General features: G+C 38.4%; 1 protein-coding gene across 5 annotated transcripts in view; it reads left to right on the forward strand.

The window, feature by feature from the left end:
• PIEZO2 (piezo type mechanosensitive ion channel component 2) overlaps positions 1-23,712 on the forward strand; it is a 292,650-nt gene that overhangs the window by 170,418 nt on the left and 98,520 nt on the right. For all 5 annotated transcript variants that reach the window (XM_032121792.1, XM_032121810.1, XM_032121818.1 and 2 more), the window contains exons 6-8: positions 2,186-2,396; positions 4,933-5,146; positions 21,296-21,458. In XM_032121792.1, the coding sequence (XP_031977683.1) occupies positions 2,186-2,396; positions 4,933-5,146; positions 21,296-21,458 (588 nt within the window). The remainder of the gene's footprint in view (positions 1-2,185; positions 2,397-4,932; positions 5,147-21,295; positions 21,459-23,712) is intronic.

The following is a 23,712-nucleotide window of genomic DNA, read 5'->3' on the forward strand; positions in this document are numbered from 1 at the left end:
AGTAACTTATTTATTTTGAAGTGATTCCTACACACTTTTTAAGTGAGTCTATGTTTTGATATGTATTGTCTTCAGCAGCCTGAAGGCACAAGCTGAAGAAGCAAGGTTCTCCTTCACATAGATCCATGTTTAGTAAGTGTGCCATTTCAAAACATTTAACTGCTCATCAGTTTCACTCATTCTCTTTCTTTGAGATAAGGACACTATTGAGGGTTTCACTGTTCACTGGTCATGTTAAGCTCAAGGCACAGAGCAATAGAACCAGTCCAGGAGAAGCAGGATTGGACCCAAATGAACTAGATGAAGAGCATGTTAATCTAGTATTTGTGACACAAGCGAAAATGATCACAACTTTTGCCCTTTGTTTAACTTTCTCAATGATACAGCTCTGGCAGAAGTTAGGGCAGAATGCATTGCTCTGCCTAGTGTCAGCATTGTTTCCAAATATTTAATGTCTCCTATCCTTGAAATAGGAGCTCAGATATCAGCAGCAGTGATGAACAGACAGAAAGCCTCTTTGTGCCACATGGTTTGCAGTGTGATGATGGCATTTTTGGGCTGCCTTCTCTGTATTTTTTTGCATAAGGAGCTCATAATTCATGTGTTGAGAGCTGTATAGGTGAATGGTGACAATAAGAAAGCAATTGAAATTCTACTGCGCTCCATGTAAAATGTGTATTGCTAGTGAAATAGCTGGATAAGTCCAAGGGAAATGTAAATTTCCCAGATCAGCCCTGCTGTATTTATTATGCATTTCATTGTCTGTAAAATAGAGACTCTTGAGAATAAGAAGGTTTGTTTGGGGGCTTTGTTTGTTTGCTTGCTTGTTTGTTTGTTTTCCTGGGCATTCACAACAATGTTAATGCTCTGAAGTAAGAGGAGAAAGCTGGCAACAAACTTAGAAGTGAAATGAAGGAGCGAAGGTGACTACAGGGAATTTTCTTCTTTTGGGAATCCACATAATGCAGTGGTACAGAAGAATTTGGTTAAGTAGGCTGAGAGTTCATCTGTTCCTACTGCAATCTTATCTGTCAGCGTGGAATTTTTCTGCCTCAAGGTCACCAATAAATATAAAACTGCTATTCTGATGAAAAATACCAATAATCTCTCTTTTTTACTTTCATACACAGAGATACGGTTTGGCCAGAACTAGTGTTGGCTAACACAAGTTCAAATTAGTGCCAAAAAAGCTATTCTATATTATACCAAATGAGAACCTGGCTCAAAACTCTTACTTTTTTTTTTTTTAATATGCCCCTACATTTCTGTGAATGACTAATTTTTCCATAAATTGTGTTTTTGTGTGGGCCTCTTGCTAATCCTGCAGATTCTCACTGTGGGTCGATGATTTAGTCTGCATCACTCGATAGTTGTCTATGTCTTTTGGTCTCCAAGATACAATGGAGACTTGATGTTGAAGACCACTGCCAAATCCTAACAAACTGCTAAAGTATGATGGGCCTTTCCACGTTTCCTTCTTTTCTTTTTTCCATTGTGTAGTTCTAAGTCACGAGTCTCATTACCCCTGCTAAATTGTTGTAGATCACTCAAGCTTTCGCTACTTCTCTCTTGCTCACATTTTCACCTTTTCTTTCACCATCAGTTGATCTCAGCATTTCTCATTCTCTCCCCAAGCCTCTGCTTAGTGTATTTTTTCTCTTCCAAGCTGCCCTTTAGTCACCAATGAGTTCTCTGTCCATTCTAGGTTTTGCATTTAGAGAAAGGGTTCGTGAAAAACAGGTTTGGAAAGTGAGATCTATTGAGCAATATCAACCAGGGCTTGTGCTTGTTGGAGTTTATAATGGAAGCCTTTGAGGCAAAGAGGAGTTTAAAAGATATCAGATAACAAGATGCGTATGTTTCTAAGAATGCTGAACAAATCAAACCAAACTTCATATGTAAATGAGCAAGCAGCCTGTTGTGCACATGTAGAAGGACTGCAGCCTTTCCCAGAGACCACCCTTAATATCCTTTTATTTTGAGACAATTCTGAAGTGGGAGATATCAATGTTCATCTCTAGCTTTAGTACATCTTTCTTAGCTCTCAGTACTTGGCATAATCAAAGATTGTAAGAAGACTTCATTGTTAAATAATATATGCATGGATTTTAATTTCAAATTCCTTTGCGTCTCCCTCTCTCTGTTTCTTTTGCATTCTATTTTTCTTTCCTTCCTTCTCCTTTAGGCTGTAAGAGAAAAATTAGAGCCAGATGATGCTTTGATGTATGAAGAAGATCTGGATGATGAAGACTGTGGAGAAGCAGAATTTGAGGAGACCATGAAATTAAAACTGCTGCGTAGAATTGCCTTCCTAGCATCCAAACTGAGGGAGTTTATTGGCAACATGATAATCACCACTGGAAAAGTTGTTGTTACAATTTTACTTGGTTCAGCAGGTTGGTGTATTTGAAAAATTTCCTCAGGAGCCCATTAGATTATGCATTTAACAAATGAGTTTTCAGCACTTTGGCACCTGCGGGAGTAACAATGGAAATTTTTAAGGGAAAAGAAATTGCTGCTGATTTTATTAAATTAACTCTTTGGCAGGTATTTCAATATGCTGAGTTGCTTAATTTTTTTGTACTGATACTGTGTGGCCCTGTCATTCCGTTTATGATTTTGACAGTTGCTCTTATAACCAAATGGTGAATGGGGGCATATTATAAATGACTATATGTTGTGTATGTATGTATGTGCAAATATATATGTATATATATATAAAAGTGAATTCATAGATTTGGCTCCCTTACTTCCAAGTCTAAAAAGGAACTGTATTCACATAACCTTAAAAAAAAAAGGTTATTTAGTTGACCATGTAGTGTGTAAAAAAAGTGATAAGCAGACTTCCTGTTGTTTTTTTATTTAGTTGGTAAGAGTAGCTGTTTTGATGTTACATAGCCTACCTTTTTGTAAGACATTTGTTTTCATACCACCTAATCAGCTACAGTGGCAATGGAAGTTCACAAAAACAGTATAGGTTGTAACTACTGAATTCAAAATTATATAATGGAATTATAAATTAGTATTTATCTGCCAACTCACATGTTTGAATTGAGTGATTATGTATAAAGTATAAGTACAACTGTATACTTAACATGTAAGTTATCAGTATATGAAGTATAAAACAACAGTACAACAGTAAAAAAACGTTTGATACTGAATGATGAGGATTGGTCAGGTGTGGCTGTTCTAGTAAGGCAGGTTCTTTCATTGAAGCAAGATTGTTATACAGCCTTACATGTAGCCAAATGGAAAGTAATACATCTAAAAAGAGAAAAATTATGTGGGCCACCATAGGGCCTGACATCAGGGAAGAGAGTTGTCATTAAAAAAACCCCAAACAAACAAAACCAAAAAGCCTGATGCCACTCTACATGGGTGAACATCAGCCAGGGAGGGTGAAGCAGAAGGATTGCACAGCAGTGGCAGGGGGTAATTTCTTATGAATGATGATGGGCAGCTTGCCTGTGGAGCTCCAACACAAGGCAAGAAGTGGGAAGTGTTCAGAGTATAGTTACAAAAAGTACTTGAGGTCTGAGAAGCCTGTATTCCAGAGAGAGACCTTGAGCTTTATAAGTTATATATTTCCTTACTTACCATGCCAAAAAGATGAAGGGTGACTTGGCTGCAGCCCGAAAGAACTGACAAAGATACAAAGTGTTTCCATTTTTTAAGGTATCTCATCTTGTGGAATTGGTAACAAGACCCAACAGGTAAGTGGTAAACCTAGGCATTTTCAGACCAGAAATAAATTTTGTATTTTTCACGGCCAGAGTAACTGGCCATAATAAATAACTTACTTTAGGATATCATGGATTCTCATTCTCCAGAAGTGTTTAAATAAAGACAAAGTGTCTCTTTGTAAGGAGGAAGGAAATAGTTCCAGGCTTGAAGCAGAAATTGCTGGGTGAAGTTTTACAGCACCATAGGCTAAGTCTTAAAGTATGATGTGAAAGATGTGGTGGTGAAGCTCAGGCAAACGACTGTGGATACGAGTCCTTGCAGTGCCTGGACTCAGCTCAATGAGGGACTGACCCTGGGAGTGCTGCTCCCAAAAGACATGTCAAGCCAGCACCTGGCAAGAGGAGGCACAAGCCAACAGGCACACTGGAGCTATGGGCCACTGGTAGCCTGCAGGTGTGTCCTGAGAAAGGTGGCTCCTAGACATGTATTAGTTAAAAAGTTACGTCATTTTCTCATAGTTGTCACTCTTAGGCATGAACGTCTTTCTTGTTTCCTGACTTATTTTTGCAGGCTACCAGCAGAGCATCAAGTCCCCTTCACCAGTTGGACATTTTCACACATGACATACTCTGCTACGTGTGCAAAAGCAAAAATAATAGACGTGTCTGTGACAGCGGAGTCTTTGTCATATATAAATCACATGTTTCTAGGAGTTAACTATTTAAAAAAATCAAACATATATTGATTATTCTGTAGATTTTATGTAAATCTCTTACCTTCAATATATGAATCAGGGTCTGTTTTGTTTTAATAACTCGAGATATTTCAATATCTGTATGAGAAGGCTTTTCACTGTTCATTCATCGTGCTATTTTAGCATCTTACACTCAAAAGTCATGCACTGGTGGTCTCAGGCAGTATTGGCTGTCCTTGCAGCCACTTTCTGTTTTTCTCTATGCTTTATGAAGCATCTTTATATAGTGAAGATTCCATCTCAGAGGAAAGTCTGGAGAGTGATTGTGTTCTAAGTGCTAAGATATGGCATAAGTGAACTGAACAAATAAAAAGAAAAAAAAGATCCTTCTCTTCTAGTCTCAAAGTTAATAGCAGTCTTTAGAGCTAATTGTAGTAATTAGCAGAAAACTTATTGGATTAAAATTTTTAATACACATGTTGTCAAATTTAAGGTGTAACAAATGCTGATATTTCCCACACTTCTTCAGCACTCCATGTTTTTTATTTTTACAGGTATGATGGTGCCATCTTTGACCTCAGCTGTGTATTTCTTTGTGTTTTTGGGCCTGTGCACATGGTGGTCCTGTTGCCAAGCATTTGATCCGCTGATATTCAGCTGTCTGTGTGTCTTAATGGCTATATTCAGTGCGGGACACTTGATTGGACTTTATCTGTACCAGCTACAGTTCTTTCAGGAGGTTGTTCCACCAAAAGATTTCTATGCCAGGTGAGAGAAATTCCTTTCCTGTTTAATTGTGGGCACATGATGCAATGCGCTTTTATCACATGTTGGTGCAAATGATCTTCCACATAATGCTTTGACAAGTTTTACACATAGCTTCTTGTTCAGTCACAAAAGAGTCAAATAATTTCAAATGGAATGGTTTTAAATGATAGAGTGGTGAAAGTCCAGACTGGGTAATGGCAGACAGAGAGCTAGAACAGGTTAGGAGAGGAAAGTGATTTTTGGTTTTGCTCAGAGCATTCTTCAGATGTGGGTGTGAATGTTTTGGCTAATGCAGGAAATTAAGGAAGTAGATGGCAACATTGATATGAGGGCTAATGCACAAATGCACGTTTGGTTTTTTGTAGAGCAAAAGGAGTGCTCTGTTCTCTAATGTCATAGTGTCTTAACTGAAGCAAAATGCTTTTGGGGTGCCATTCTTGTGTGCAGAGGCTGAGGGCTGCTGGGGTCCTTCATGTACTGTGAATATGAGGCTGTTGATATAAAAATTCTCGCTGGTCACATAGATTCACATAGCACAGGCTGATCTTACCTTCATACCAACAGCTACTTCACTTAAGTAAAAAAGCAGCATTTCTAGTTACTTCTGCAGTAAATATTGATTGGCTGTGATTTCACTGATGCTTTAATTTTCTACATGTTGTAATCTAAAATAAGATAATGGATGTATTTTTCTCATTGCTATTTTTTTCTGCTGGATTATGATTGCAAATTGGTTTCTATGGTGTGTATTTTTAATGCTGTAGTAATCCTTACTTTAAAGTAGGTGTGAACATTAACTTTATTTCTAGTAAAGCTATTGTTCCTTTTAACTATTATAAGCTGAAGGTGAAAGGAAATCAGATGTACTGTGGAAAATCAATTAATTATTTATCTCACAATGCACAATTAAAAGCAGTAAAATTGAGCTGTCTAGCTACACTAGCTGTTACTTTAGTACTTATTTTGACGTTTTATTTAATATAAGTTAAGAGTTGTGTGTCTTGTGATGCTGGAATTGGTGACTTGTGGAGTCTGATTGGGAGGGCATAACGTTACCTGAAAAATAATAAAAAAAAAAACCTGCTTAGTTCAGGTTCTTTTGTGCCACCTAGAGGTCAAGGTAGGAGAATGGATGATTTCTAGTGCCAAGAAGCTGAAATGCTCACAACTTCCCTAAACCTTTTATATTACTTCCTCCATGTATTAAGAAAATAGAAAGAAAATGGCTTCAAAATTCTCAACCATTTGGCTCAAACTCCCGGTTTTTAGCAACAAACAGAAATAACATTTTCTCAAGGAGAGAAAATATGTGCTTCCTACCATTTAGCTACAATATGTGAAACTCTCTTCATATGTGTAAGTCCTGAAGTCCCTTTTTTTTTTTAGTATTTTTTCTATTAATTTTAAATTACTATATTTTTTTATTTACTTTCAGTTTTAATTAATTTAGTGTCAAGCTAATTGTCTGCAATTAGTAATTCTTTTTTTGGTAAATAATGTGATTATTCATTTTATGATAAAATTTTGGTTAGTACAAATATGGCACTTCAACTTGGTCGTTAATTTTTGAAATGAAAAAATCAATCTGCAAGAAAGTTGCCTCTGCCTTGGTGTCGAAAAGAAAAGCACCTTCAGAGTTTGGGTTAAAAAAAATCCCAGCACTGGACTTCAGAGTACGTACTGGCATTTTTATAACCAAAAAAATGGTGTTACCTTCCTGCAAACTTTCTCTTGAACTGGTACTCTTGAGTATTCTACCCTTTACACATGATAGCATGTGAGGGACTGATGTTCCAAATTACGTAGGAAATTATGTTTGAATATACACAACAACCTATACACAATGTACCCACAATGGCAGAAGAAGGTGCAGTATTCCTTGTTTCTTTATTTGTAGTTCTTTCTATTGTGGATTTACTTTGATCTGCTTTCAGGGAGATGTCTTTGGAGAGCAGCAAGACAGGCGTTATCAGAGCTTGGAAGTGAAGATCTTAGTGTGATAAAAGGCCGCTGATGATTTTTAATGATGGAATTGAGCTGATATATAAGCAGTGGCTAGAGGAGAAAAAATGAGAGACATGTATTGGAATGGCGTGGAAAAAATATTTTAGCATTTTTCATCCTAGACGAAAATCAATACCTTGCTATTTTATGCACCATCTTGGTTTGGAGATGTGCTAAATATGCAGAGTTCCCATTAATACTAGTACGTGGCTTTCATGGGCAAATTATATGCCAAGAAAAGAATTTGATTCCCCAAATTCTTGCTACAAGAAGGACATTGAGGTGCTGGAGCGTGCCCAGAGAAGGGCAGCAAAGCTGATGAAAGGTCTGGAGCTGGAGTCTTATGACGAATATCTGAGGGAACTAGAATTGTTCTGGAGAAGAGAAGACTCAGGGAGAAGCCTGGAGAAGAGAAGGCTCAGAGGTGGCCTTACTGCTCTCTACAAGCAGGTTGTAGCAAAGTGGAGGTTGTTACTCTTCTCCTGGGTAACAAGCATTAGGACAAGAGGAAATGACCTCAAGTGGCACCAGGGGAGAAATTCTGCACCAGAAGTATTGTCTGTAGTTGGAGGAGTCTGCTCAGGACAGGGGTTGCATCACCATCCTTGGAGATATTTAGAAGATCTGTAGACATGGCACTTAGAGACATGCTTAAGTGATGGATTTGGCAGTGTTGGTTTAATAGTTTAACTCTATGATCTTAGAGGTCTTTTCCAACCCAAATCATTCTGTGATTCCATATTTCTCTGTAAAGTTCTGAGGGCTCAATACCAAGGATAAGCTCTCCTCAGTTTCAAGGGCAGATGTGAAAACTACTCCTGTTGGGCTGCTGGTGGGCATTTTTTTATCTCTGAAGAGTGTTAGTCTGGTGTTTTAAAAAGCTTCTTTCTGGGTTTGAGTTCTCAAGTTGACAAGAAATGTACAAGTGGTTTCTCTGATCAATAAAAAATGTGTTTTCTCTGAATAGTAATGCATTCAGCTTGTCAGAGTATTGATTGATTTCAGACTAAATGAAGTTAAACTATACCCAAACAAACAGGAAAATTCTCAAGTTAACAGTTTTGTTCAGCTAAGATTTGCATCATCCTTGAGCTGCTCCTTCCTTTTAAGAACACTTCAACTCAAAATTCACCACTTATGATTTTAAGAAGTGACTGAAAAATGTCATCAGAGGAAAGCAGTTTTCTTGGGAGGGATGACCTGTAATCTGGTGAATTTACATGTTTTGCCCTGAATCCTTATGGGATTGTGCAAACAAAGTACTTCCCCCCCCAAAAATAGGATATTTTGATAACATAGCCCTAGGTACCTGCCGTAGTGAGATTAGTGAACATGGAGGTATCAGTGTCCTACAAAGTTTCAGATCTACTGCTGTGGCTGTCTGGATCTGTGATGTGCAGGTAGAGGTGGCATAAACACAAACATGCTGAAATGCCATGGAGTGAGCACTGGGATCTGCAGATTGAAGAATGTACAGTGTACTGAAAAGTCTGAATATAGCTGGTATGCCGGGGTAGGCAAGCTGCCAGCAGAGCTTGCAGGATTTACCTGGTTGCATCTATCAACACTGGTTAAATACCAGCTGATGTCTGCCAGGTAAGGTGTCCACACTCAGTTAACTTCATTTATAACAGGTATCTTCTGTGTCAACTTGCTGCCATATTGCAAATTGATTTACAAAGGTGGGAAAAAAAAATATCAAGAAGTATCCATTTAAAGTGAAATTCAGAAAGTATCGTGTTTCTGACATAAAATTCTTTTCGCCCCAGTTAGTAAAAACAAGTCATGAGCTAAAATGACTTTAGAAATTAGGTACACAGTGTCACAGCCTGAAAAAACACACAGTAATATGTTTGCCATTTTTCAGATTGCTGCCTCCTTTCTTCCTGATATTGTTTATTTTGACAAAAGAATGTAATTGTGGAAATGGTAAGGCCTTGCCAACATGAAGAAATAGGATCAGTGCAGTGGTATGAGGTTTATCCTGAGTCAGTAAAGTTATTCCTGTCCAAAACGGTGCTTATAAGCTTATTAATTTAAAGATCCAGCAATCCAATGTAAATTAAAACCTATGTGCTTTCTTATAGTTTAGGTCTGTCTTGCTAGTAGTTTTCATGCAAGTAATGTTCAAAATAGTTCAAGTAACTGGTTTCATCTATGGAAGGCATCTCCCTTACAAAATGAGGCAAATCTAGGAGCCCAGGTAGTGTCATCCACTTCACAGTGGTACCTTATTTCACATCTTAAGTGAATGGGAATTTGGAATTATACAACTGATTGCTTTGCTGCAGTATAAATTGGGAAGTCTAATCTAAGGAGTTTTTTTCAAGAAGAAATTTTCATCTGAAAGATGTCTATAAATCTCTTTAAGCAGGACTTTTTAAATAGGTTTTACAGTAACTAATAATAAGCCTGCTTAAAAAACTCTTATTTTTGGGGAAAGTGTTACGTTGATATCTTCTACAGATGGTAGATTTAGGATATTCAGTTTGTTTTCAGATTAATCTGAGAAGAGTTCAGTCCAAAATCCTCCATTTGGACTTCCCTGAACACTTTGATACAGATTGATATTTCGTAGCCCAAATACTTTGTTCTACCAGGGTTATAAATGCTTAAGCACTGTCTCAAAAATGTTCCTGGAGTTGTCAGAACAGGGTTGGACATCCAGCTGTAATATTTTTTTCTAAGTTAGAGGCTAAACGTGTGAATAAAATCCCATTAGGAGAGCAGATATTGCCAAAACAGTGAGATCTAGCTGATTGATTACCTTGTTGGCAGTGTCTTGCCTCTGCAGGGCAAAGCACTGATCTCCTGCTCTCCTGCTGCTTTTGTAGCTCCACTGGAGCCAAGAACATGTTTCACCTGAGCTGCACCACTGCCAGTCCTTGCTGCACACTGTCTTTGGCACCTGTCTCAAAGGCAACTCACCTCTGAGAGGCAGAATTTTCTTAACCTTGTAGGAAACTCTGAGGTTTTTGGGGTTGCCTTTTGACTTGGTCAGAAGCCAGTGTTTGAAAAGACGGAGTATTTAAAGCTCGTTTATGTATCCTATACTGAGCTGCCCTTTGGCTGCAGTAGCTTTCGTGCCTTCTGCCTGGTGTTTTAGGCACTTCTCACCGTGGTACTGCAGCACCACTGCCAGGGCAGAGGCCAGACCCTTGGATACTTGCCATGTAAAGACACTGCACTGCACTTCTTCTGTTTCCATCATCCTCCATCAGCAAAAGCACACTTTTCAGTTGCAGAGCACGCTCAAAAACATGCCAGACCAGCCACCCTGTTGGTTACGATGACCAGATTTGGTTAGAGAGCCACAATTTCTCTCTTTCAGAGGAAGAGAAGTTAGGTGTTTGCCCTTATTCTTACAGAAATTTTGAAGCTGAGTTTCATATTAGCTCTATAATGTACCACATTTTAGGATGTTAAATTCTATGTAGAATGTTTTAGCCTATATGCTTTCTCAGAACTTCATATTCAGCTTCTTTATAATATTTTCCAAAGGAAGTGAATGATTCTGTTAACAGCTTAGAAATGCAAGTTCATTCTCCTGTTGATGAAAGACAATAATCATCCTTGCCATTGCAATCTCTTTCTAAGCTATGAGGTGGCCTTATTTGGGCTCCCTTTCCCATGAAAGGCTGGACGAGAAAAAAGCACCAGAGGAAATAGTAAGTAGCAGTTTGCCTGGAGAGCAGTCCTTCCCAGTTCCATCCCCATGGCATAGCTGTCGGCGCTCACCATGACCACCACGCCGCATCAAGTGCCAAATTTAGCCTTGGAATAAGCAGGCACAACTTTATTCATGTTACTGGTATTGCACCACAGGTGATTTACATCCCTTTGTCTTCCTCTGGTCTTGAAAGGGCTGTAAACCAAGGTGCTAAGACCTTTTAAAAACAATGATTTTCTGCATGGGGGACAGATTGGTTTCCAAGTTGTTCTGCTGCAGTGGTGAGCAGGCCACTGATATGAGCCCTGGGGCCTGGTGGGGCTGGCCCTGGCCACAATGGGTTCCCATTAATGGGAAGAGGGTGGCCTTAGCACTCCCAGCAACAACCACACTGCATCTGAAAATCGAGTGTAAGTTGTGAACATAAAAACCAGTTGTCGTCGTTTGACATAATGTTGGTGAACTGCCTCTTCCTTGATGTCTCCTGTGTGTTGCACAGAGGCAACTCTTTCTTGGATGCATTGAGCTACTGAGGTGAGAGGGACAGAGAGAAGTAACAAAGACTTTAAAGCTCCTGATGTGCTGTGATAAACTTGCCTGCTGATTCTGATTCAACTGAATTGGGTGTGCAATTGGTCTTATGACGTAGACGTCCCACTTTTGCACACTCTCAGGCTGCTGACTCCTCTGTGATCAGCACACCTCCCTGCTAGCAGAAGCTCTGCTCATGGGTGGGGAGAGACAGATCACTCCACTCCCCCATACACACCATGGGCTTGCAAGTGTCTGATCCCAACACTGACACTTGGATATACTCGCTGCCCATCACAGCCTGTCCTGCGTGGACATGCAGAGGGTGACTGCGAAGAAGCAATCCCTTAATTTTCTCTTCATATTTTCTGGAAAACACGGATCTGCATACTATGATCATTGACCAAAAGCCTGAAAACAAGGACAGAAAAGGGACAAAAGCCCTCTCCTCCTACCAGATTTGTATTGCTATTGTTGTGTGGTATTGATGCCTTTTCCGGGTCTTAAAATCAAGAGTCAAACACGGTTAGAAGGGAAAAAGGGATTTTCCCGCTGTATTTATTTTAAGGATCCTGAGGTGCACCACGTCCAGGTGGAATGCACCTCAATGCACACCGCCAAATGCCCACCCTCAAAAGATCTGGTATAACATTATAGGTCTTCCTAATTATCATATCTATCAAAGATTCCCCAATGAGAGGCTCAAGTGAGCCCCCCTCCCCAAGGAGCCTTCCCCTGGATGGTTCTATCTTAGTTTACGGAATGTGTTCTGGAGAGGACCTTGGAGTCTGGGGCATATTGATCCCTGACTACGAAGCTTCTAAAATGTTTAGTCTCCTAGCTTAACAAACAAGTCCAAGAATGTAGGCTAAAAAACACTAAGAATACAGAAGTTGGAAAAAGGGGTTTAAAAGAAAAGGCAAAAAATCATCATGGCATCAGTATTAGGAAATGTGGATTATAATTCACAAACTTCTCTTGGATTTACAAAGTTGTTTTCCTTAGGTCTGCTCAAGAACAATTTTCTCCATACTCTGTCATGACCAGAAATTGTGATGAAGAATATTTAACACTTAGGTAGCTCTTTGTGTTTTCTATATATCAACATTGACAAACGAATCATCCCACATTCCTTGGAGGTAAAAAAGGCAGTCCTGAGCAACCTTGGTCGAGCACACACTGGGAAGTTAGTCCTTGTCCATGCAGGGGCAGTCTACACAGTTTCTCTAAACACTCACAGAGTGGAAGTGCTTATTCTCTTGTTTATGTTCATTTAGCTGAAGTTTGGAACTTGCTGATAAAAGCTGAGCCAATTATGTTCAATTTATAACCAATTAAAAATCAGCTGGTATACCATTTTGGTTTTGAAATTAGGCAATTTCCACACATTTCCCAAGCATTATTGTTCATTCTCCCATTATCTACTTTCCCATATCCTGCTATTTTACTTTCCTTTTATGTTTAAAGCCAAATGGGAATCATAGCTTTTATTTCTGCCTTAGTGCACTCGCTGCTAAAAATGAATATTTTCGTTGCTCATACTTTTTGTGGCAGAATCTCCTGATGAAGGTATCCATCACTCTTGGTTTTTTTCAGTGTTTCACTGCCAGCTGAGTAAGTGGAAAATCTCTTTATCCTCTGCATGCATCACTGAACCTAGCAGACTGTCCCAATGTGACTGAAAAGTATCATCACTCCTTTTTCAGAGGTGGAAAAATTCCCTAACAGAGAAGTTAGATGAATCACATAACCCCCGAGACAGCCAGAACTTGGAATAAAGCACAAAGCTTTTGGCTGCAGTCTGAGCCCTAGATCACAGACCAAGTTGCCTCGAAGTTAGAATAGTATGAAGCTACACTTTAAAACAATTTCTGTTTTTCTGCACAAGTTAACTCTAAGAGGTAGCAGTAAATCTCTTAGGCTGGTAGGCAGTTGCATGGTTAGTTGTTGTACCAGCTCCCTTGCATGATCTGGTCAGCACCACCCCACTGAATGCTGATGCTCACTGGGGTTATCACTGTCTCCTCTTCCTAAATGACTTCCACTGAAGTTTTACCTAAATGCTTCTGTCCTTCTCTCAGCACCTGAGCTTAGGACGACAAGGCTGTCCATGGTCTGCACTACTGGTTGAGTTTTGGGAGCAGACTGTCCCCTGCTCTGCCTGTGAGAGACTTTCTGAGGTGGGGCTATTGACTCCTTTCCTTTCAGCAACTCAGCCAACTCACTTTGAAAAACCAATAGCCTCAATTACTAATTTGCACAGAAAGCCATTGTTAACCGTGTCATTGTTAAGCTATGCCATTTTCAAGCTGTGCCTCCTGCTCTGTGCTCGAGTGGCCAAATTCACCCTCTCACAGGGGGAAGCCTTTGTATCCATGGATGTTTCTGAATATGCCTTTGGTTTTCCCACACTTTCTACATGACTCCTTAGAAGCCTGAACCTGTTTTCTCATTACTTTCATCTCTGTGTAGAAAGTCCAACTACACATTAAATATTTTTAATTTTTTTCACACAGCTTGGGTTTTGTCAAGACTCAGGTGATGCTGTTCAGTATTAGTTGCTTTTCATCCTCATTTATGGTCACAGGGATTATGTGTGTACATGAGGAAGATGAGCAGATGGCAAATCACTGGTGCCAACCAGCCTTCTCTGCTGGGGTGACTGTTCTCTCTCCATCCTCTCCATCCCAACAAGGCTGCTTCACTCCTGCAGCCTCCATTCTCCCCGAGTTGCCTCTGGTTTGTAGCTGAAACTATTTGGAAAGAAAAAAACAACAATCAAAAGCTCTGTTGCATTTACAGTAGTTTTATTTTAGTGATAGAACAACTATTTGCCTAATTTTGTTTAAGAACAAGCTATTTGCCTAACCTAACACATGAGCCAGACTGCTGCTGTCAAACAGTGACAATACAGGCTCTGGTGAGGAATAATCATGTTGATGGAGTCACTCTAGCTAAGTTATCAGGCAGGAGTCCTAAAGCAGTTTCTTCTGCACCTTTATCCCCATTTCACCACCTTTTTGCTTTCCTGTCTGGGAGTCCTCCCTGCGCCAGATGCTCAGATGTCTGACTGGGATGAAAAGATATTGGAATTGCTGCTTTAGCGTGTTCCTACATCAGATGACAGTCTGTGGAAGTCCCAGCTGAGGCCCACGAAGGCAATAGCAACATGCTGCTTTTCTAGCTCACTGTTGTGTTGAAAGGAGCAACATCAATATTGATGCTCACTAGAAACTCAGAGCAAGGTTGAGCTGTGTCATGGGTAATGGAAAGATTTGGGGATCCAGAGATGAAACCCATTGATAGGATAAATCTTCTTCATTTAAAGCTTTTGAAGATGGGTTTTGTCTTACTAAACAAGGGTTTAATAGACCCACACCACACCTATTTTTTGTGATAACGGTGGGGAATTATTGCTGCTAAAGCAATGAAAGCTTTTGCTATAGAAAGTCAGTACAAAGCTCAATTATTGGATGAAATGTGGTACAGAGCTCACAAGTCTTTATGTTCAGACTTAAATTCCCCTTAGGGAAGCTGCTTTATTTCAGGTATGTGAAGTATTTTAATGTCTGAAGTTTGGTCATTTTTAATGGATACCCATTCCTTAACAGCTTCCAGTCACATAGTTTCAGAGAAAATTTGATTGTCTGGTTACTTAAAAACAAAACCGAGTTTATTATTTATCATCTTAGTTTAAAGTTGTTAATGCACTTGAAAACAAAGTGATTATATTGTAGCTGCTTACATGGTCCATTTTTTCTCCTTGAAATAAAGTTTGTGTTGTATTTATAGGTTTTTCAAGCTTTTATGTAATTCACTACCCTTAAAGATATCCTTTCTCCTCTACAGCTTCCTGATTCATGGCTCATAATTTCTCTCTGTCCTCATTATATGGATGATATTAGCACACAAGTTTTAAACTACTCATTTTTTCATGAGATTTCTCATGCAGTAGATGTGCATTTCAAATTAGTTTTCCTTTAAAAGAGAAGTCACTGGTGTTCAGAAGAGGCTGGGAGATACACAAGGGCTGGTTTTGTCATTGCCAGAAAAGCTTTGATCCAATAGAAGCTATGGAAACCAAAACTTGGTAAAAAAAAAGGACATAAGACATCTGCTAAAGAGCTATAGAAATGTGATGACATTAAAACAAAAGTTAGAACGATCTACTTACCTACCAAATCTACATGCACTATGAGTATGCCTGTATTATAGCATTGGGATAGCAACATGCTGAAGAAAAACAATTCCAGTCTTAGTCTACATTTACAGATATTTCAGAAAAATTTTTTTAACTGTTAAGCTGAAATTTATCATAATGCTTCTCAGCCCAGTCACATTTTTGTATGGTCGTTAGTATGGCACAGTTCCACCTAGCTAGTTCTGAATTATCCAAGTCTGAACCAAAGCGGGGTCTAGGGCTTTTTAGTGCTAAAAATACTTGCAATGCTTTTTAAAGCTTGTATCACTGTAATATGGATACATATAATAACTTTAGTCCAGCTGTGGACTGAGGTTTGTGGGTGCATATCTCCCTACACAGTTGTCCTGCTGAGCTGAAGAGGAGGCATGAAGGATCAACTTCTTCTCTGTGGAATCTTATAAATAACATGATTTGAAAAGACAAATGCCAATTTTTCCATTCATTCTTTTTTTTTTCCTGTAAAAAGCCACATGAAACCAAATGCCTCCTGTTCTCTTTAACCCTAATTCTTTGGGATGCCTAATGCATTTCAGCCAACTTTTCCACCTCTTTCCTCCCAACGTTCTGCTATTTCTGTAAAAATGTGCTGTCAGTTCAATGTACCCTGGAGCAGTAGCCCCAGTATGGTCTGAATTCCCAGCCAATAGCCTGGGCAGTAATGACCTTCTGAAGGCAAGGATGAGTCTGAAGGAGCCACAGAACTGGCTGAATGGTTTCCAACAGCATGTGTTGCTTTGGGCACATAGCCCAAAGAGGGTGAGTGGGGTGGCTCACAGCATTCCCTTGGAAGAGACATTATGGATATAAGTTTATGGATCCTAACTTCTGTGTAGTTCTGTCATCCAAGTACGGAAAACCCAACAGAATGGCTTGTGTGTGAAAAGGGGACTCCTGACTTTTAGGAAGGCTGTGTAGGATGTTTTCTGTATGCTAATTTATTTTCCAATTCTTTCCACTCTTTTCTCTCCCTTATCCACAGAATATTTTCAAGCCTAACAACAGCCTTAAGTCAATGTTTGAAAAAGGGTTTGCTCTTCAAGCAGTGTTTAGAGTTTGGAACACAGCCCTTTCAGTATTTCAAGTACTTTTCATCATGAAACTCAATATTCAGGGCTTGGACTGTGAAGCATGAAGTTTTGACTTTTCTCCCTGTATTTATCAGTCCTTTTTGCCCCAGAAAAATAATATTTCTACCACAACCACCACCACCTTCTCCAAATATACTATTTTTTTGCCCATTTCTAGGGGTTTGTTGCTCTTTCCTCCCCTATTCTCCCCTCCCTTATTCTCCTCTTCTTTGCTTACTCTCCTTCCCTTTCCTTTTCTCATTTGATCACTTTTAGCATCTCCATTTTAGGGTTCAGCTATTCAAATGTCAGTCAGTCTTGATATTCCATTCTCCTACCCCAGACTTGCAGGCATCACTCTTGTCTCCTTCCATGTGAGGAGAGTGAAATAAATATGCAGAAGATAGCCAGATGAAATAAAGATTCAGACAGTTCATAAAATCCAACACAAATTTAGAAGTTCTACAAATATGGATTTCCCAAATCCAACCCAGCACAGTGAAATGTTCTGATGCCATTGCTGTGAATAACCATGCAATAGCTAAATAACTGACCCAGAAACAGAAATCCTGTAATATTAACTGCTAAATCAGGAAATTCAGCTCCTAAAGTGATTAGACACAGACATTTTCTTCAAACTATAATCTTCATGCAAGCTCTGATACAGGAGAATGACACCCTGCTTTGTTGTGTAGGGAAAAGTACTATGTAAAGGAGTACACAGAGTTGTAGGAAGATGCAGCAACTTGAAATCTCATCTAGACAAAACTGTTACAGAAGTTAAATCCAATAGAAAAAGAGTAAGAGACAGTAGAAGATTTTCTATCAATTGAAGTCAAGACTGGATACCATTCTAGACTATAAACTCTTTTTCAACCACAAGTTTGTTGTTCAGTAGAAGAATTATTGGGTGTCCTACATTGTGCAGGAAGTCAGAATTATTACTTCCTTTCCTGTCCTTGAAAGTTACAAGGCAAATCCTTGCCTGAAATCAACTCCTAAAACATGAGCACGTGCAGAATCTGAACTTACAAATATGTTAAAAAAAATAAAAAGCCAAATAATTTTTAGTGAACGCAAAATACGCAGACCTAACAGATATGTAATGACTGGTTTTGATAATTCTGTGTATGAAATATATTTTTTGTTTACATAACCATTTTTTGTTCATATTTAGTACCATGACTAATTACTCCAATTCTTATAATATATTAATGTAATAATTAAGTAATGCATGCAATAAAAGTTTCAGCAATGTGGAGTTTTAGCAACTTCAGCAGCTCCTTAGGTGAAATATCTGTGGGTGCAACAGGAATTTGTTTTTCTGTTCAATTTAAATTGGAATTCCTCTTCTGAATTTTAATGTTAGACTAATATAGAATGTGGGAATTTTGTATGGTCACAGCTTACAGCTTTGTCAGGAAGTCCTGAAAGATGGAAGTGCATTGGCTAGAAGGATGATTCACAGATTCAATAGGAAGCTTTGCTGGGAAAACAAGCGTATGCAGTAGTAACTGGACAAAAAGATGCCCCCTTTATTTTAAGAACTGTTTTTCACTGTGTTATTTCAGAGCAATTCTCAGTCAGACATTAAAGTTCCTCTTGTCCTTTTATAATTTCTATAGTTTTTTTCAAATTTTTTCTGCTATGGATTTTTCAGAATACCAGTGAGGACGTTGAAAAACCCAGCTTTAGTTCTTTGCAAGAGTAGAAATATTAATCTATTCACACCTTGCAAACCTCCATTTTCATTTGTGACATTGCATGCAGTCTTTTGGAAAGTCAAATAAATCCATGAGTAAATAAGTTTCTCGTAATTTGTTTTACTTATACTCTGTATCCAGGTACACATGTACTTGTCTTGTTTGGTAGTGTGTCTCTCCCACTTAGGACTCATTCTGACCTTACTGATGGCATGCAGGTATGATGGGTAAGATGAAGTCAAATCAAGATCAGAGTTGGACTCAAATACAGCTGGTTGGGATCAATACTGAATGTAAAGATATCTTTGCAGAATGAAGTATGCAGAACTGAATAATGCCCTAATTTATATTGCTTATACATTTAATGACAGCCATCCCGGTGTAATTAGAAGCTTTATGTAAGAGAAGATGACTCTATTTCTTTGAAAAATGTTCTGCACCAGCAGTTCTCATTGAGGATAATGATGAAGCATAAATATTGAGTGAGTAGCAACTTGTAGCAGTACTGGAGGCCAGAACAGACAGAACGAGCACTCCCAAGGCAGCAGTGAATTTTGAACGTGATAAACAGGGAATGTTGTGTTGAGTACATTGTGACTAACAAGTCTCAAAGCCCAAGGAGAAATCAGAAATGAGGAGCAGTTTCTCTACATCCATGATTTATGAGATGAAACATTGCATACATTGAAGTGAAATACATTAAACTACATTGCTGGCCATGTGGCATCTTAGAGGGAAAAGATGTGCTGTAACTTCTGAATATTTGATGGATGCAGGACCAGAAGGGAGCAGAATTAAATCCAATATTATAATGTATGAATAATTTGAATCCAGCAAATGAAACTAAGAGAATGAGAATTTAACTGAAACATAATAAAATTTCCAAACCATTAGGACTATGTGGAATGTTTTCTTTTCAGTGGAGATAAAACACAAGTTGTTCTGACTTTATAGCTATATATGACTATAGGAATGGAATATGTGATATGCAGGTCATGTCTATTTGGCAGAAATTTCTGAGAACCTTCAGGAACTTTCCCTCATTTCTGTAGGAAATACTCAGCACTGACTGTCAATGGAAAGACTTTGCACTTCAGTAAGAATTGGATTTCACTCTGATGCTTATGAGACAGAAATAGGGTGAATCATACTGTGCTTACATAGAAGAGCTTAAAATGAACTAAAGACGGAGAGCTGTGTTGTGAAACAGAGATAAAAGAGGAAACTAACAGGAACTCAACAACTAATAGGAACTCAACAACCCTGATCACTGATGAGCAGAAATGACAAGTCATTTGGAGAGAGGAAAGCAGGCAAACAAGATGTTCCTCTATGCTGATAGAAATATGAACTGAATACAGTCCAGCATGTATTTCACCCAGATGGAGCCAAACTGTAACATCAGCTCTGAATGTTCTTGGATGCTGTGGAAGTTTGAGTCTGAGTCAGCTCCAAACACAGCTCGTTCAGCTCCTTTAAGTTGCAGCAATTTACTTTGTATGCAGGATTTTTTTTTTTTTTTCCCAGCCTTGTATTCACCCAAAAGCTCCGAGAGATCCTAAAGTTTATACCTTTGGCCTGTGTTGACAATCAGAATGAGAAGTGAGTGCTGATAGATTGCTTAATAAAATGCTATGGAGCTCTCCTTCTGGGAGTTAATGGTATTGTGCCCATGCACCAAATCCACAGTTAAGAGCAGATGTAATATTTTCACTTTGCAGCATCCAAAAGGCAGATTTCAGGCAGCACATCTCTGTTGAATGTTGCTCTTATTCTTTGTATTATTCAGCTTTTCATGTTGGATCTTACTAGGTAGAGGAATAACTAAGCTTTTAGACACCCTTTAAAATTAAATGTTTTGGTTTTGGGTGGGTTTTTTTGTTAATGTATTTGGTTTTTTCATTCAGAGGAGCAGTAGTCTGGGATTTATTGTTTCACCAAGAAGGAATTCTCCTTAATTGTCTCTTAGAATCAGACCTTTTTTGGTAAAAAATGAAAACTCTCACAGACATTATGGTAGAAAAAGGTTTTGTCAATAGACGAAAGTGTTTGTAGTAAGTACTTACGCATGCTACTGGTAGCTCATGCCCTAACTTTGGAACTCTGCAAGCTGTTTTACAGAGGAAGAGCCAGATTAATTATTGTTTCCTATTAGTTTTGTTTCAGTATTTAACACATCTACTAGGCATCCAACATCTTGTATTAAATTTGAAAATGTTGGGGATTCTTTTTTAATTTTAAGTGAGATTTTTTCCAACAGATGTTCCTTACTTGACAGAAATACTGTGTTAACCCAGTTTTTCCAGAAACATCAAATATCTGTCATTGATATTAATACTTCTAATTAATTTTTCTTCTTTTTCTTCCCTCAGTTATTTGACCATCTGAAACAATAACCTTTCTGAATATTTTCATTTTTTGTTTACGAAAGCTATGAGTTCAATAGAACCCTGTACATTTATAAGCATTGGTGTAATTAGATAGCAATTTATTAATAGTATTAGCTTTTCAAAAGATCAGTAAATTGTTCAGTGTGCCAAGGAGACATACTTTACAGCTGTGTCCTGGCAGGGTGACTGAAATGGTGTTACACGTCAGTTTACTAAATCTCTCTGAAATGTCATGTTGCTGTGATTTGCCAAATGGACTTGCAGCCAGAATTTCTCTTCCCATTTTCTGTAGCTCTGGATCTACAGGGAGCAGGTCATTGCAAGTTTTCTTGTTGGACATAGTAGATATTATATTATTATACTCCCATTTTTTTATGTTGAAAACTGATTGCAAAAAAACACTTCTTTTTACTAAATATGTGGAATGAAAAGACTCACTGCTTTTTAGATGTGATGGCAGATGCTCTTTTTGAACAGAGCAGTTGGTATTAAAACTCAGCAAAAATTGCCTCTGAAATATTTTAAAATATTGTTAAGATTTAGTCTCTAAAAAGGCTGCTTTGGTTTTTTATATTCACAGGTTGTTCGGAGTCACTTCTCTTACTCAGACAAACTGCTCAAGCACTTGGATGATCATCAAAAATCAAGAGCTACATTGGTATCACCACGCTAATCCAATCTTACTGCTGGTGATGTACTACACCCTCGCAACTCTCATCCGTCTCTGGCTGCAAGAGCCCATTGTAAGGGTAACTTCCTTCTCTCCTCCCATGGCTGGTGACTGTGAGGCTGGCCAGTGCAGATACTTGCTAGCACACATGCAAACATTTAGGAAAATTAAGGGGAACAGACACCAAGTGCAAGGTGGTACTTTGAATTTGGTCCTTTTGCTAAGTGTCTTCAGGAGTCTGATCTAACACGGATGTTATTCTTAAAATCATCAGGACTGTTATGCAAGGAATGCAATGGCAGAGCATTAATGGTTTGATTTGGAAAGCAGGTATCGATATGCAGAAGTGGCTGGGCTTGATTGACTCAATGATCTTAAAGGTCTTTTCCAACCTAAATGATTCTGTGATTCAAATTTAGGTGCTATCGAGTGAAATGCCAACACCCAATGCTTGACTACCAGAACAGAGGTAGGACACATTCTGGCACAGGGTACTGTAAGACAAAACACAAATTTGCAATTTTATCACAGATAAAGAAAAATTTAAACCTTTCCTCCTGTATGCCTGAGTGAAAATCCCAGCTTTCATTTAAGAGCAAGAGAAGAAGGAGGAAAAAAAAAGTAAATCTTTACTTCTTCCAGTTTCAGAGGAAAATGGGTATATAAGAACCCAGAGGTACCTTAAAAGCTTAGAAACTGAAAGTATAAAAAGGATGATCCTAGGCATTACTTATTTTAATTTCCTGATCCTCAGAGGCCTGATGTAAGTTTTCAAGTTGAGGTTTAGTAGTGCTGTAAACCACAATGAAAATACTCATGACCATGCTGTGAATTAGTGGAGTTTGTAGTAGCAAGTAAAAATGTTCAAGGTTTTCTTATTTTAAGGGTGTTTCTTCATATAGTGGATAATGCAACAGTTTAACATTTTAAAAGGCAATCAAAATACATCACCTCTGAATTGAGATGTCTGGTATTTGGGGGTTACATATATAGGGCTTCAAAAGGTGAACGATGCCAGAGCCGTCAGCTTGAGCTATTAAAAAATTGTGTCTTAAGTTTCCAGAAACCTTAATACTATCTTTTCTAAAGGCATGAGATTGTCGTCAGTACCCTCTGGCAGTGGGTATTTTTAGGGTTTTTTCCTTTTATTTTTTCTGCAGCTGCAGCATCTGGAAAGTAGATTTTTTTTTTCTTTCTTTAAAAGAAAACTGAGATTTCCAGATAATAATATGATTTTAGCACTGGGGCTGTAACTAAAACTTCACATCTCACAAAGTGCTTAGTAAAACCATGAGAACTATTCACGGAGGAGTAAGCACATGTGAAATGCAGTTAGTGGGAGCTGTGTGATCTCAGCAAGTCTGGGAATTGATTTCCAGTACCTGTGTTGTTTTCATCCAACAGTCTCCATCCTAAAGTTTGGTGTTGGATCTAAGGTAGTTGCAGGGCTTTTTCAGTGGAGAGAAGTGGGTCTTTCTGTCTAGGATAGAGTGAATGCTGCAATTTCCTGCAGGGGCTTGAGAGGAACTATAGTGGTCTTGCCTGCACTTCTATTTTTTAGACTGCTTGTGGTGTCTGAGATAGATATTCCCATAAAACACTAAAACCAGTCTCTGAGAACTGCCAACAAGTGAAATTAGAGATGCTTTCCAAGCAGTTGAGCTAGAGTAAGTATTAAAAGACATTAATATAAGAAACACTGATGTCTCTCAAACCCATGGCTACATGAGAGGCAATAGAAAGTCTTGTCACTCCCAAGGGAACTTCAGATGCCAGGCAAATGATTCTTCCCTGCAAAGATAAATGGATGCTTATAAAAGGGAACACCATAAAGGAAAGATTATCCATGCATTAATGCATATTTTTGATGCACAGGATGTTAGCAATGCAAGTATTTGTCATTAGAGATGCTGAGATTTGCAAAATTTACTGTATTTTCTGTATTTTCCACACTTCCTCCTTATGTTTTCTTTTGTTGTGGTTTTTTTTTGTTTGGGTTTTTTTTTTTTCTGTTGTTATTTTTGGTTTGCTGGTTTTGGTTTTTTTTTTTTTTTTTGTCTGTATGTGTTTTGGGTTTGTTTTGTGGTGCCATAGATCAGGATTTGAAATTTCTCTTACTAGATTTTCCCTAGTAGACTTCATTCTCAGTTATTTAAGTCCAGAAATAACTGTATTCCAGGTTTCATTGAAATCTTTCTAAACTTGTGAATTTGTAGTGCATTTGATTCATTATGGAACTAAGTATATAACCTGTCTTTGCCATCCCCAGTGATTTTGAAGTCACTCTGTATTTAGGATCTCACTATTAACCTACCTATAGTTGAATG

Source organism: Corvus moneduloides, chromosome 1, assembly GCF_009650955.1.
Source record: "Corvus moneduloides isolate bCorMon1 chromosome 1, bCorMon1.pri, whole genome shotgun sequence".
Classification (NCBI taxonomy): domain Eukaryota; kingdom Metazoa; phylum Chordata; class Aves; order Passeriformes; family Corvidae; genus Corvus; species Corvus moneduloides.